The following is a 14,156-nucleotide window of genomic DNA, read 5'->3' as shown; positions in this document are numbered from 1 at the left end:
TGTGAACATTTAGAGTGATAATCATGCAAATAAAAAGATATAAAATTAGTGTGGTATATGCAAGCGAACATGTCAAATTGTAATATAGATGTGTTACAATGGAACATTGGTAAGTATTTCGAAGATCATACCCAAGGGATTGCAGATAGGAGAAATTTATTATTAAATTAATTACAAAAAATAATTACTAATCTAATCAAGTTACAAATTAGTAGTGTGAATCCAATTTGAAATATTAATTAAACTAATTAAATTACTAAACCTAAATTAACCTAATGGAATTTCTTATTCCTAGAGTCAACGATGCGAGCTCTCAATCTATGATCAATTAAATACCTAATTATCTAATTAAGCCATTAATTAACCTTAATTGAGTCTTTATCACGCTTAATAAGAATACTTGTCAGGCCTCATCTTTACTAAGGATTACCACCTAGTCACCCTTCCGGTCTCTTCTTAGGAATACGGTTCTCCGTCAGGTCTCACCGTTTGACACAAGTTATATACAACAAGATACCCTTCCGGTCTCACCTATCTAGATATTCTATTAGGGGTGCCACTTCCTAATATATTAAATACTCTTGAATAAACACTTAATTTTAGATAAATAATTACTTAATCAATAAATCAGTTCTATAACTGAAACATGTCAATTATAAAATAAAGTTTAATAATTTATTCTAATATTCATACAAATGTTAATTGATCATGTTAATGAAAATATAAATAAAAGAATAAGAGAAAGCTCGTGAATAGAAGCGTGATTCCGGAGCAATCTTCACTCGCAATCGTCTTCACATCGGAATAAAAATAATTCCGACTACAGGAACATAAAAATAAAAACAAAGTAAATAAAATTGTCAACCCCCTCTAATGAGGTTATAAAGTTGTTTATATAAGCAAACATTAGGATGCTAGATGCCTAAAATGCCATTGGAGTGATTAGGGTTCAATTAGGGAAAATAACCCTATTTGGTCGTCCAAATTCGGTTGAATATTCCTAAGTTTACTCGTGTTGTCGTGACATCAGGAAACTCCTTGCGCAACGTCGCTGTGAAGATATTCTTTCCAAGTTCGTCAAGTCATCATGACGTTGGGAAAATCCCTTGTCAGGACGTGGGGTGGTTTTTCAGCTCTGGCAGCTTCAAAATTTTGTGTTGCAACATAGACCTCCTTGTGTCGTGACATGACCATCCTGAAATGGCTTCCTACACACGTAAATAGCCTATTAATCATTCTCGAGGTCCAAATTAGTCTAACGAGTCATCAAAAAACTTAAAACATGCGTAAAACGCTTATTTTGCTAATATTATATATGATCTACTAATACTGGAAATGCAATAAATAAACATAAAATGGCTAGAAAAAAAGCTCATAAAATGTCGAAAAGTACTTAAATTGCCACTACAATTTGTGACAAGTCAAAGGTAGAGACATATATGTCATTGTCTAGACTAACAATACAACGAACAAGACTCAAGTTGAATTATCCCAGATCCGTTTATGGATTTATTTACTTGTAACATTCATAGTATGACATACCTTAATCCTAAGTGGATGATAAACTATATATGCGTAACTTATATACTTTGAGGAATTATAAACCTGAGTTCAAATAGATAAGGAACTGAGAGCTAGTACGTTAGGTATATGACTATTGTATGATGTAACCTCATTCCACAACAATGGAATCATAGCCATATAAGGGTAAATGATACTCTCTCATTGACATTACATGATTGATGAAAATTGAAAATGGCCACGAGTCATTTGTCATATGACACATGATTTAATTACTATTTGTTAGTAATTGACTTTGTCATATTGAAAGATGTAATGGAAACCATGAGAAAAAATAGAATCACATTGGGATAACATATTTTATCCCAAAAAGACTAATGATATCATATAAAGGTAACACACTTATGACATTGTTATTGGACAAGCATTTAATAAGTAGCTTTCATAATGATACATAATAAAAGAGAGTTCAATCATGGTACTATAGAAGGAATAACTCCATGATTATATAATGTTGTAATTAATAGGAGTAGAGTTGAAACTTAGTTACAAATTATTGGAACCCTAATTATAAATGTCCAATCAACCCTCCACTAGTTCGAGATAACTTAAAACGAATTACATGTAAAATCGATAATTGTGAAATGAATGAAAATGATAAGAAAGATATATTAAAAATTTTAAAATATATATTTTGAGAAATAAAATAAAATAGTTTCTAAGTGGGTGGTTTTTTTAGTAAGTGGTGGTTTTTTTTAGACTTAAGTGCTATTTGATAAATTGAAAAATTAAGTACTAAAAAATTAAGTATTGAAAAACTAAGGTCTTGTTTGATAATGTTTTAAAAAAAGTTAAATTAACTGAAAATTAATATTTTCAACATCATTTTTTAAATATGTTTTATAACTCACAATGAAAATTACTAGATACTTTTTTTTAACAAAAAAGTGTAGAAAATGATAAGTAGATAAGGACCTACTAATCACTTAAAGAGAATAATTTTATTTTATTTTATTTTATTTTATTTTATTTTATTTTATTTTATTTTATTTTATTTTATTTTATTTTTATTTAATTTAAGATTATATTATTCTTTATCAAACTGTCTAATTGCATTTAACATTTAATTTTAAATAATATACAAAAAGATTTATAACATAAATTTAACACTTAATTTTTCAAATAAGTTATAAATTTATTCTGTATATGTATTAAAATTAAGTACACAATATAATTAGATTATTTGATAAATGTAATTTTTTTAAAATTTTAAAAAAAGTATTTAAAGGATAATATTAAAAGAAATAAAATAAATTGAAAATTTCTACCTTATACATTTCCATACTTTTTCATTTGCTTTTTTATTATAAATTATAAAATATATTTAAAAAATCAAATCATTAAAAATATTAATTTTTAATTAATTTAATTTTTTCAATGAAATACAGGTATTATTAAAAACATAAATGTGACTATACCCATAATCATCTTTTACCATAAAAAATTAATTTGGGCTTTGTAAAAATTTTGATTTGGGTTTTTTTTTGGTGTACTTAATTAATTGAGTTTGACACAATTTGTTTATATATTATAAACTTTATTACATTTATGTATTCATTTTTTTTCCTTCTTTTGTCATTTTATATCATGTTTTGTTTTATGTTTTAATTAGGTTTAATTGAATAAGAACCCTTAAATTATACCACTTTTTTGAAGTAGACACAAACTTTTTTTTTGTCGAACTAAATACTTAAATTATAGTTAAAAAAGAGGTACCACATCCTTAACTGCTCCAATGGACAGAATGGTTTTCTAAATTTGCTTTTGATGTTGTTCATATAAAAGGAAAACATAATGTCCTTGCTGATATCCTTTCAAGACCACCAAAATTTTCAGCTCAAGTCCATCATCCAGTTGAAGTTTTTATGTTCTAACCTTCCTCCTCCAAAGGTAAAAGTAAAATATATTAGATTAAATTAAATTATTATCGAATATCCATTTTCCTTTCAAATTCTTCCATTTTCATCCTCTTTCTCTCTTTCACCTTCACCTCTCCTCCATCATACACCCCATCGATATTGATTTCTTCAATTTCTTTTTTGCTTGACATCTAAAATTGACAAATCTACTTTTTCCATTGGAACAACAATATATTAAGTATAATCAAATCCGATCGGTTTTTGTTTTAAAACTTGAGCTTAGTTTGAAATAAATTTGGGGATAAACTCAAAGCTACAACTTTATTATAACGTGGACTGTTATTTATTAACTTTAATTATATATAATTTTTATTTTTATTCAAATTTCATAAATTATAAACATAATTATTGATAATATTATCTTCCATATTACAATCACAAATAATTACATTTATCTAATATAAAAATAAATTGATGCATTTATTTATTTAAATATATGCATAAACGTGCATAATTACACCAAATTAAAATTGATGTATCAAATTATCGGTTATGGCGCTCTGACTTGGAGCTCAATTATTTAATTGATTTTTAAGAATGAAAGAAACCATTTTACTGTGTTGGAAATTGCATGTATAGTTCTGATTGAAAATCAAAGAGAAAGAAACAGGGTATCAAAACAAGGTGGGTAAGCCATAATATGTTCAAGCACCCCTGCATGGATGCATGCATTCTAAACCATTATTGCTCATCTCATAAATAACAGGTTCCAAATAATCACATACACTCACTTTATAAGAATATTACCATGGAACCTTCACATTGCATTACTATCATCACAAGTTTTAAAGCCTCTTAACAACACCCAACTTCCATCCACATTAGCAATGAAGAGCAAATATACAAGAATATGATTCAGTGTATAGCCAAAATGACACTATGGTTCTTGTGCGGATGCAAGTCAAGTTATTACTGGGAAGAACCGAATCTAATCGGCTACCAGATCAAACAATCCAATTTTTGTTTTTCAAAAAATGGAGGACCGATCATTCATGTATGGCTGCTTTAGCCCAAAAGCAGACAAAGTTACCTTTGTTTCAGTCGAATTAAACCAGGGATTTATGCTTATGGCATGATGCAAGCTTTGCGTCTCGCTCACAGATGATCTTATGACACATGAAATTTCATTGTCCGTTATATGGATTCATTTAATGGGTGGCTTTCCGTGCTGGCTCTCTCCATGATCCCTTTCTACAGTTCAATTAGAACATAAACAATCAACAAACACAAACAAAATGAGTCAAGAAACAATGTGGCTTCTCATGCGAAATGGCAACCCATACTTCAATATGTTCTCTCTCTATTTTATTCCAAATATGTGCAATACTAAAACACGTGAACATTTATACGAGTTGTATAGTTTAAAATAACCTGCACTCATTGAATTTTACCTGGATGACTTTTGTGATAATCCCGGGACCCTGCTATTTCAACAAAGAAGAACGATTATGAGAAAAAAACCTATGTTGCTCTGAATCTTCATTTCTTTGAATTACTTGTGTCCAACGCCTATGTTCAACGCATTTTGGTTGCATGAGTATGAGATATAACCCTTCAAATACCCCTCCAATTACACGGAAAAAATTTTCAAAATTTTGTTTGAAGACACCCATTTTCGACACATTCATGTCTGCTACTCAAAACTTGACTTCGAATAACATAGGAAAACAACACAGTTTAAAATCCTAGGTCCCTAATGCCATTGTAAAAAAGATACGCACCTGAAACTTTTTCTCAATCCATGATATTCCTTCGAAACTTTTTGATTCGAGAGATTCCCATGGCTGAGGAACTTTAATAGTCTCCACGTGCTGTAAAACTCTCAAGCTATCTGCAAAAACAGTGTATTGTTTCAATTGATTTTTTTGTTTAAACCTTCAGCCTTCAATACAAATCAAAGCCTAGTGATTTAATTCAGCATATTATCAGATCCTAATTGTTTCTTTTCATTTTCTATGAAGCATCCATGTCCAACACCTGGATCCAACACACATTTATGGAGGTATAATTCCCAAATATATGACAAACCTTCGATAAAAAGATTAAACTACCTAGCAGGTCGATGTACCATAGGCTGAAGAGAACATTGGTACCTCTACTTCAAAAGTGAACAACTTAGCCTTTTTACATTTAATTTTGAAGCAAATTTGTAAATTTTAAACGCAGTACCCTTAACATTTAAAACTGCTGACTTTGTTTTAAAGTAACATGAGAAGAAAAATTCAACATTTTCTAGAACATGATAAGTACTAAATTGCTCATTTCTTCACTGTCATTTTAAAACACAAGTATTTTTTGAACAGCAGTATTTTCTCAGTCACTTTAAAACAATTTTACCTATTGCTTCGAATTAGATGTACAATGACTAAATTACTCACTTTACAGTAAAGAGACTAATTTGCCCCTGAGTTTTATAAATATGTAGATTAACCTAGAAAAATTGAATATACACATGTCAGACACAAACCATACATATAAAGGTGATGGCATCGCTCTGTGATTATTACATGAACCTACACGTGCATTTGCATGTACAATTCTGAAAATTGATGGCAAATCCAAACAAAAAATATAAAAAAGAAAATAGTTTACTGGTAACAAATGCCTCTTCCCAAAGTCGATGTTTTTCCCATGATGGTGCAACTTCACAAACTGGGATGCCTTTGCTATGGCATACTCTGCACGGATCGGATTGGAAAGTTCACAATTTAGCACAGGAGATCATAGTAGAAGCATATTATTTGTTTAATTCTAGTAGATTGAATTACTCGTATCTGCCATTCATGTCTGACACATTTGGACATGACTGTGAAAATATGACCTTCCAAGAATCTTTCAAATACATGAAAATGTTTGAAAAAATTTGAGTAGACATATGTTTGTATCCTACACTTATACCACTGATCCACCTCAAGAGTGCTGCACCAGCAATCAATCATGTAAGAATCTAAAATCATTACCAGGATTGGATACGAATAATTTAGTAGAGGGTTAACAGGTTCGAAGTCAACATGCCATTGACACAAAATAGAAATGATACTGAATGAATATAGTAAATTCTATGTAACTTTGATTCTTCATTTTCTTACAGTACATTTGACACATTTTCGGACATCGAATATGAGAATATGATCTTCAAATACATGAAAAAAACTAAAATAAAAATTGATATAAGCGCATCTGACACACCTATATCTAACAAACATCCAAATCCAAGGGACATAAGTTAAATTTATATGTAGCAAAGAATTTAGTTGAATGATACCTTTCAGATAACAAAGAACTAATAAAAGAAAATTGAATTTCGAAGATGAGAGAAGAGCTTACTCAATTACCAGTTGCCGAATAACACCGGGAAGAACACCATCGGAAATAGGCGCCGTCTGTACTTCAACGGAATTCACATTATTGTAGTCATCCAGGTATTTCCCCTCTGCTTCACTCTTATCCTAAAAGCAAATGCCATAGGGGAATACAGATTATAAAATTAAGAGAAGAACAAAGGAAGCACATAAACACCCATAGCTACACCAACACAACACAGAATGAAAATCGCTATAAAATAGTCGTAAAATATCATGAAAATCCATATTTTTCTACAATTCAGCCAGGCTGACAATCTTAGATTGTTAGACCTATGTTTCTTAGACTTGGGTATGAGTATCATATACAAGTGTGTATCTGATACGGGTTTTTTTCCCTATGTTTTTCTATGTGTTTGATGAATCCAAATCATATCCACATAATCATATCCACATACCCATATCTGAATATGCATTGGACACAAATCTCGAACAAAAGTACTTCAAGAAAAATGAAAAATTGGAACAATATAGGTCAAACTACTATCTTAATCTTTCTCCTAAAGTTGGCATCTATAACCAGAAAATCATTTGATGCATGAAACATATACTCCCAATACAATGCTTAGAGCAAACAAGTCATTCACATAATTCTGTTTCTGGCAATTGTATGAGTGTCCGGCACTGATATGTGCAAATTTCTTTTTCTTCTAAATTTTCCATGTATTTGGAGGGTCATATCATATCCCCATACTTATTGTTGAGAAAGTCTTGGATACAAGTATTTTAAGAAAAATAGAGTCAAAGTAACATATATAAACCATTCCAAGTGTAGGTTCTGAATTCTTGACCACTTACCCTTTGGCAAATGACAAAGAAGTTTGTAATGCAGCCCTCAAGTATTCGATCACCATCGTTAGACAACAAGAGCTCAGTCACTGAAGGAGGCCTCGATTTCTCCAATGGCTTCCTTAACCTACAGAGTGTAAAGTTGTCAAATCGAAAGTTCATCACAGAATATCAAAAAGATATAAAGAAAACCAAAAACTTCACATATATATGCATATATATATAATTATCTTGGTCCAACTCTTCATATTTCTATCCGATATCCATGTCCAATGCTTATCCTGGCATTGATATTTCTATCCGATATACATAGGAATTTTGGGAAAAATTGTGCATACCCATGTTGGACATATATTTGTAACTAACTCTCACATCCGAGTCCGACTAACATAAATTATCCACCAAAAAGAAAGACGAAACAACCCCAATAAGTCAACTTACGGTTTTCTTCCACCTGCATCTTAAATTTTCACATTTTCATGAAAATCTTAACTTATTTTCTTCCAAATGCAACTTGGCAATATCATACACCAACAACACATGAAAAATGTAACTAAAACATATTGCAGATGTAAAAGTAACATGAAAAAGATATGGATATATGAATGTAGCAAAATGATTTAATTGTGAAACGTTCACATAGAAATTTATAGAAATATTAAAAATTTTAAATATGATTATGACAAAAAATAAATAAATAAGGACACGATACTAACACAAGAATTATAAGCAATTCTAACCTTACCCAATCCGAATACTTAGCATCGGCAAGATCCCTTCCGCGACCCACCAAAGCCAAATGTGCTCCACTTTCTTCGATCCCAAACACAGGAGGAATATAACTCCCTATATGCAAATGAAGATCAAGAACCTGAAAAGCTCCGTTATCATCATCACCACCACCACCAACATTCTTCATTGCCTTCAGCTTCTCGATATCCCCAGAAACAAGAGCAGTAACCGCCAACTCCTCCCCATTAGACCTCTCCTTGAGAGCAATGGGTAAAACTTGGTTCAATGAATTACTAACCAATGACCGAATCCTTGACTCCCATTTCAATGATGAAGTCACAGAAAAAGGAGAAAATAACAATGGGATTTTCTTGTTCGCCTTGAACATGAGTTCTGGGTTTGAATTTAGTAGAATTCTTGTAGAATTCGACAATCTTTTTAAATGCCTTTCCCAAAACAAAAGGGTTGTTCCATTTTCATGGGTTCTAGTTGTTGTGTAAGATCCTGAGAGTGGGAAAAGTTAATTCAATTAAGTGTTTTGCAAATTTTCAATAAGAACAAAATGGAAAGAGATGGAAATGGGTTTGGGTTTTAGTACCTGGAAGGGATTCAAGGAAAGCAGTGACGGGAGTAGCATCGGGGGAGCAAGAAACGACGCCGTTGCTGTAGAGAAATCTCATGCCGCTCATCTTTTGCTGTGGCAGCGTTGGACTGAGAAATTGCAGTGACATTCGTATTTTAGATTTATATAAAATAGAGGTGTAATAGAATTTTTATGTTGGGTTGTTAAATATATTTTAATAAAAACAAAAATAAATAATTTAATTATATTTTAACATAATTATTGTACAAGCTCAAATTTATTCGGGCCCAACAAGCCTAACTACCCAAATAACTCACTACAAGCCCCAAAACACCCAGGCCCATTTACAATGGAAAAATCTTCGTCCACCTGCCCTCTGACCGGCGCCGCGCCTGCTCTCTGCGCCACCTGCTCCACGTCAATCAGCTGCAAAATTGACCAAATACACTGCCAAAGTAGAAGTTAGCCAAATCGGCTATATAGGAAAAAAAAACATTGTAATGGCCACTGGCCTTTGGATTATTAAGAAAATCAGAGAAAAAAGGTGATTTTTTTTGGTGTTCGAATATCCTTTCTATCTTTATTTTCTTGTTTTATTTTTACCTTTTTACACTAACTAACAAAGAAACAAAAGAAAGGCCTTACCTGCGCCGCGCCGGAGAAGGGGGAAAACGAACAGATTCCTCCTTTTCCCTTCGGTTTTGGCCCATTTTTTAATGAACCCAACCTCGAATCCGGGTTCCAAGGAATGATCGGCTTCAAACGGGGCTAGAATGACCCCATTTTGCACCTCCGACCGCCGCCTCCGGCGGGGATACGGCGGAGGTGCGCCGGAACCTCAGGCCGGAGTAGGGGGTTTTGTGAGAAGAGGGGAAGGATTCAGTTTTTTTTTTTAAATGAGGGGCCGAATGTTTTTTTTTTAATTTTTTTAACTTAAATACCCTAATCAAAACGGCGCCGTTTTTGCAAGAGGGGTCAGGAGCCAAAACAACGTCGTTTTGGTCCTGACCCGCGCGGTGACCCGACCCTGGGGGGAGGATTCGCGTGTTTTCGCTTATGGGATTATTTTTTCAACTAGTCCCTCCAATTTTGCGGCATATTCAATGCAGTTTTTTTTTTACTTAATTTTGGTCATAAGATTTTTCTTTTGTTTCAATTTGGCCCATAGGCCATGTGCACGCGCCTCTCTGAAACGGCACCGTTTAATCAACATGGAATATTTCCCGTTTGGCCCCCCCACCTTTCGTACGTCCTGATTTAATCCTTTTCTGTTTTCTTTTCTTTGATTTTGGCCCCAAATTTTGTTTTAATTTCAACTTGATCCGTCATTTGTGATTCTAGTTATTTTATTTCTAAATTAGTTTGTATCGTTATTGCTGTTACATAACATCACTATTATTATTATTATTATTATTATTATTATTATTATTATTATTATTATTATTATTATTATTATTATTATTGCCAGGTACTCTTTTGATTCCAAGTTTTGTTATATATACATATACATTTTTATAATATATATATCTACGTACATATTTTTATTTGTTATATACATATATTTTTCCATGATGCACACTTTTACATACGTATACATATATATTCATATATTTTAATGCATATACATATATATGTATATATGCATACTTACTTTTTAACTTATATACATGTCTATATATATTTATGTACATATTTTTTTTAACTTTCATAAATATACATGCATACTTGAATATATATATATCTTATAATTTTTATAATGTACAAACATATATCTTTGTTACATTTTTATAATTTCATTCATTTTCTTTATTGACTTTTTTTACTTTTTCATTATTATTTTGAAAGAACGTTTTACTTTTATGCACTTACATGCTTGTTATCTTGTATGTTATTGGTTTGTATTTTTTATTTATTTCATTTTTGCTGCTATTGCTCGTATTATTTAGGCTTATGCCATCGTATTCATTTTTATTTTGTTACCCATATTGACACATTGTCTCATTTCTATTATTTCGTGTTACACTAATTTTATTCAATGCATAAATTATAATTTTTGAATAAGCGAAATCTTGTGTTTAGATTCGAGAAGATCATCCTTAACTTACGGAGTTTCGATTTTCACAACGAGTCTAAATTCACGAATCTTTTCAAACTCAAGTTTTAAACGATCTCGGGAATTAAAAAAGATCGCGTCTTAACTTACTGGTCGTGATCCCTTTTTAAAATCCGAGATGGCTAAATATCTTTTAAATAAATAAAATTTTGGCATTCACTTGCGCATCGAGAATTCAAGACATTGTATCTTAACTTACTGGATATAATTCTTTTTCTCGATTAACGTGAAAAAGTTTGTTTCTCAAAAATTTTTAACATTTCAATAAAGGATCGTATTTTAAATATCTTTAAAGTTTTCAATCTTCGACACTAAGACATTAATTAATCAACTAGGTACTAATTTTTGGGCGTTACGAGGGTGCTAATTCTTCTTGGTACGTAACCGACTCCCAAACATGTTTCTCTGAATTTCGTGGACCAAAATTGTTGTTTTAATAAAATCAAATCGTTTATTAAAAAAATCACTTTTCGAGGTGATTCGATCACACTTCATCAAAAAGGATTGGTGGCAACTATTGTTTTTGTTTTCATTTTTAAAATCTAAGTTGATCCCATTTTATCAAAAAAATGGTGTCAACAATTATTATTAAATATAATTTAATAAAATAATATATAATTTAATAACATTTCTAATATAATTATTAATAATATTTAATAATAATTTTAATATAATATTATTATTAAGAATATTTCAATGCCTAATATATTTGCTTCAATCTAGCATCTCACATGTTCTTTTAGGTCACAATAGCCAATATAAAAATGAGTTTAACATACGGTATGATAATCCTTTAATAACATTTTATTTTAATAGTCAATTTTAATAGAAAACATATTTTTTATATTTTATTTTATCTTTTATGATAACATGATAACAACAATTAATTATAAGGTATACTCTTTAATAAATTAATTATTTATAGCAATCTTTTGGTGAAATAAAAACCTTCAAATTTTACATAAAAGTTACTAAATTTTAATAACTTTAGTTCTTTTCATATGTGAAATAAAAAATCAAAACTCATAGTCCTATGTTATTCAAAAACTCATAGTTCTTTTCAATTAATTATATGATTGCGTTTTTTGCACGAAGTTGCTGCAGAAAAAACATGCTAGAGAAAGGGAAAATTTTGTGTTCATATTCCTTTCTAAGCTACAAGAACTGTTATCAAGTAAAAGAATTTATTTTCAACAAAGAAAACCGAACACATGAGGTACAATTTGTGATTTAAGCAAAGTCTAAATGTGATTATGAATAAGTTTACATGCAATTACGAGTCATAGTTAGAACATTATAATTTAAGATACAAACTAGAAAATAAAAGTGGAACCCAACATTATATTTTAACTCACATTCTTAAATTAAAAAATAGTGATTTAAAGAAACTCATATGCTTAAATGATGTGGAAATCCAGATTATGCATAATGTGCAAACCAGATTATGATGAGAAAGTCAATGGTATGGATGAGCTCTTAGCCATTTGGGGTTATAGAGTTCGGCCTCCAAACATGGTTGATTTAGCAGCAAAAATCAATAAAAGGTACCATCTTAGCAGCAAAAACCAATAGAAGGTACCATCTTAGCTACAAAAACCAATTAAAATCCAAACCCTAAATTCATGATTTCTTTTTTGATTTTTTGAATTTCTTTTTTGAGATTTTATACTACTCTTACGAACCCCAAAACCTAAATTGAAGGAATCTGTCATTAAAATTTTGAGAAACATAGTCTCATAAAAATCCATTAAAATCGAATTAATTACTTGGAAATGTAATCATCATAAACTTGTAACAACTTTTTTTTATCAATTAATAAAATAAAACCTAAATTACACATCAAAATTTCATACTAAAAAAAACAAGCACATGATTTCATCGACACCAACAGAAAAGAAATGAAAGCATAACATTTACTCCAAACTGTCGTCACCAACAACATAACATTTACTCCAAACCAATGAAAGCATTCCCAATATAAAAGAAGTGAAAGCTTTACAATACCTTCGCGACGATGAAGAAAAATGAAACGATCGAAAACCTTATACACAGAGAAGACGATTTCAAGACATTTCAAGGTCATCAACAAATAACAAACAAAAAAATTAACAAAGACAAGAAAACCCAATGTTTAAATGTGCAGAATCAGGAAATCGAACCTTAAATACTGATTCCCCAGACGACAGAATCCGAATGTCTGGCCACCTTCTCCGTCTTCTCTGTGTGGGTTATGTAAGTTAGCAAGAAACCGAAACAATGAAGCTAAATAATCCTTATAAGTTTGCAAGAAACCGAACAACGGAACACTGAAGCTTTTCAATTGAAGAATCGCATGTAAGAAATCGCAAATAGAAAAAAAGAATTAGGGATTTCGACAGATAGAGGATTTGTGGCTGGGAGCGGGGATTCAGTCCACAACTGATATATGTTTAAAATGACCCCATTTTCTATTCCAACTTTTACGACGCTTACAAGGAAATGCCACTAATTTTACAACTTTTACGGCGTTTGGAGAAAAAACGCCACTAATATTTAATTCGTCAATGAAACAGCGCTGTTTCATTCCATTTTTATTATATTCTCTGCGGCGTTTATTGACAAAACGTCACTAATATTTAGATTTTGCGGCGTTTTTTCAGGAAAATGCCACTAATTATTCACTTTTTAAATATATATTAATAAGTTTATAAGTTTTCAAATTTTTAATAGATTTATGAATTTGATACATTCATATGACATTATTTTTAAGCAATACATTGTTATGACATTATTAATATTATTTCAATAATATTATGTAAAAATATGATACAGATTTAATACATTATTTTTAATTGTTAAAATTTAATAAATTTTATAAATCTTAAAGAGTGTATAATTTAAATTTTATCAACATTCGAATTTATAAATTATTGATATTATTCAAATAATGTATTACAATTTTAAATTTATGCTCTATTTTTAAGTTAATAAACGAATGTAAATAACACAATTAATTTGTTTCATCATAACATATATGCCACAACGAGTCAATAAACTAAGCATTTGTATCACTTAGAACCCTAAAAACATAATAAGAA

General features: G+C 30.5%; 1 protein-coding gene across 8 annotated transcripts; it reads right to left on the bottom strand.

Annotated features, from left to right (window-relative positions):
- Nucleotides 1-4,141: 4,141 nt before the first annotated feature.
- On the bottom strand, nt 4,142-9,871 carry LOC107899433 (uncharacterized). Of its 8 annotated transcripts, none has more exons than XM_016825145.2 (10): nt 9,612-9,871; nt 9,284-9,413; nt 8,982-9,094; nt 8,392-8,887; nt 7,661-7,778; nt 6,828-6,949; nt 6,093-6,178; nt 5,222-5,331; nt 4,892-4,921; nt 4,142-4,691 (listed from the first exon to the last, which is right to left on the bottom strand). In XM_016825145.2, exons 3-10 carry the CDS (start codon nt 9,070-9,072, stop codon nt 4,635-4,637), a joined length of 1,110 nt encoding a protein of 369 aa, XP_016680634.1. In that variant the 5' UTR covers nt 9,073-9,094; nt 9,284-9,413; nt 9,612-9,871; the 3' UTR covers nt 4,142-4,634. The 8 variants fall into 8 exon arrangements, 6 of the variants coding, with proteins under 6 accessions (XP_016680634.1, XP_016680636.1, XP_016680635.1 ...); XM_016825147.2 differs by having other exon boundaries at nt 9,315-9,413; XM_016825146.2 differs by having other exon boundaries at nt 9,336-9,413.
- Nucleotides 9,872-14,156: the final 4,285 nt, after the last annotated feature.

This window comes from Gossypium hirsutum, chromosome D04 (genome assembly GCF_007990345.1).
Source record: "Gossypium hirsutum isolate 1008001.06 chromosome D04, Gossypium_hirsutum_v2.1, whole genome shotgun sequence".
Lineage (NCBI taxonomy): Eukaryota > Viridiplantae > Streptophyta > Magnoliopsida > Malvales > Malvaceae > Gossypium > Gossypium hirsutum.
The sequence above is the reverse complement of the archived record's forward strand: the minus strand, read 5'-3'. Positions and strand labels throughout refer to the sequence as shown.

Excerpts from the sequence above, each read along its gene's own strand:
- LOC107899433 (XM_016825145.2), bottom strand. The coding sequence starts at position 9,072 with ATGAGCGGCATGAGATTTCTCTACAGCAACGGCGTCGTTTCTTGCTCC. Across the intron at positions 8,888-8,981 it reads TTTCCTTGAATCCCTTCCAG|GATCTTACACAACAACTAGA; the intron begins GTACTAAAACCC and ends TCCCACTCTCAG. Across the intron at positions 6,950-7,660 it reads TCTTTGTCATTTGCCAAAGG|GATAAGAGTGAAGCAGAGGG; the intron begins GTAAGTGGTCAA and ends ATTTGCTTTTAG.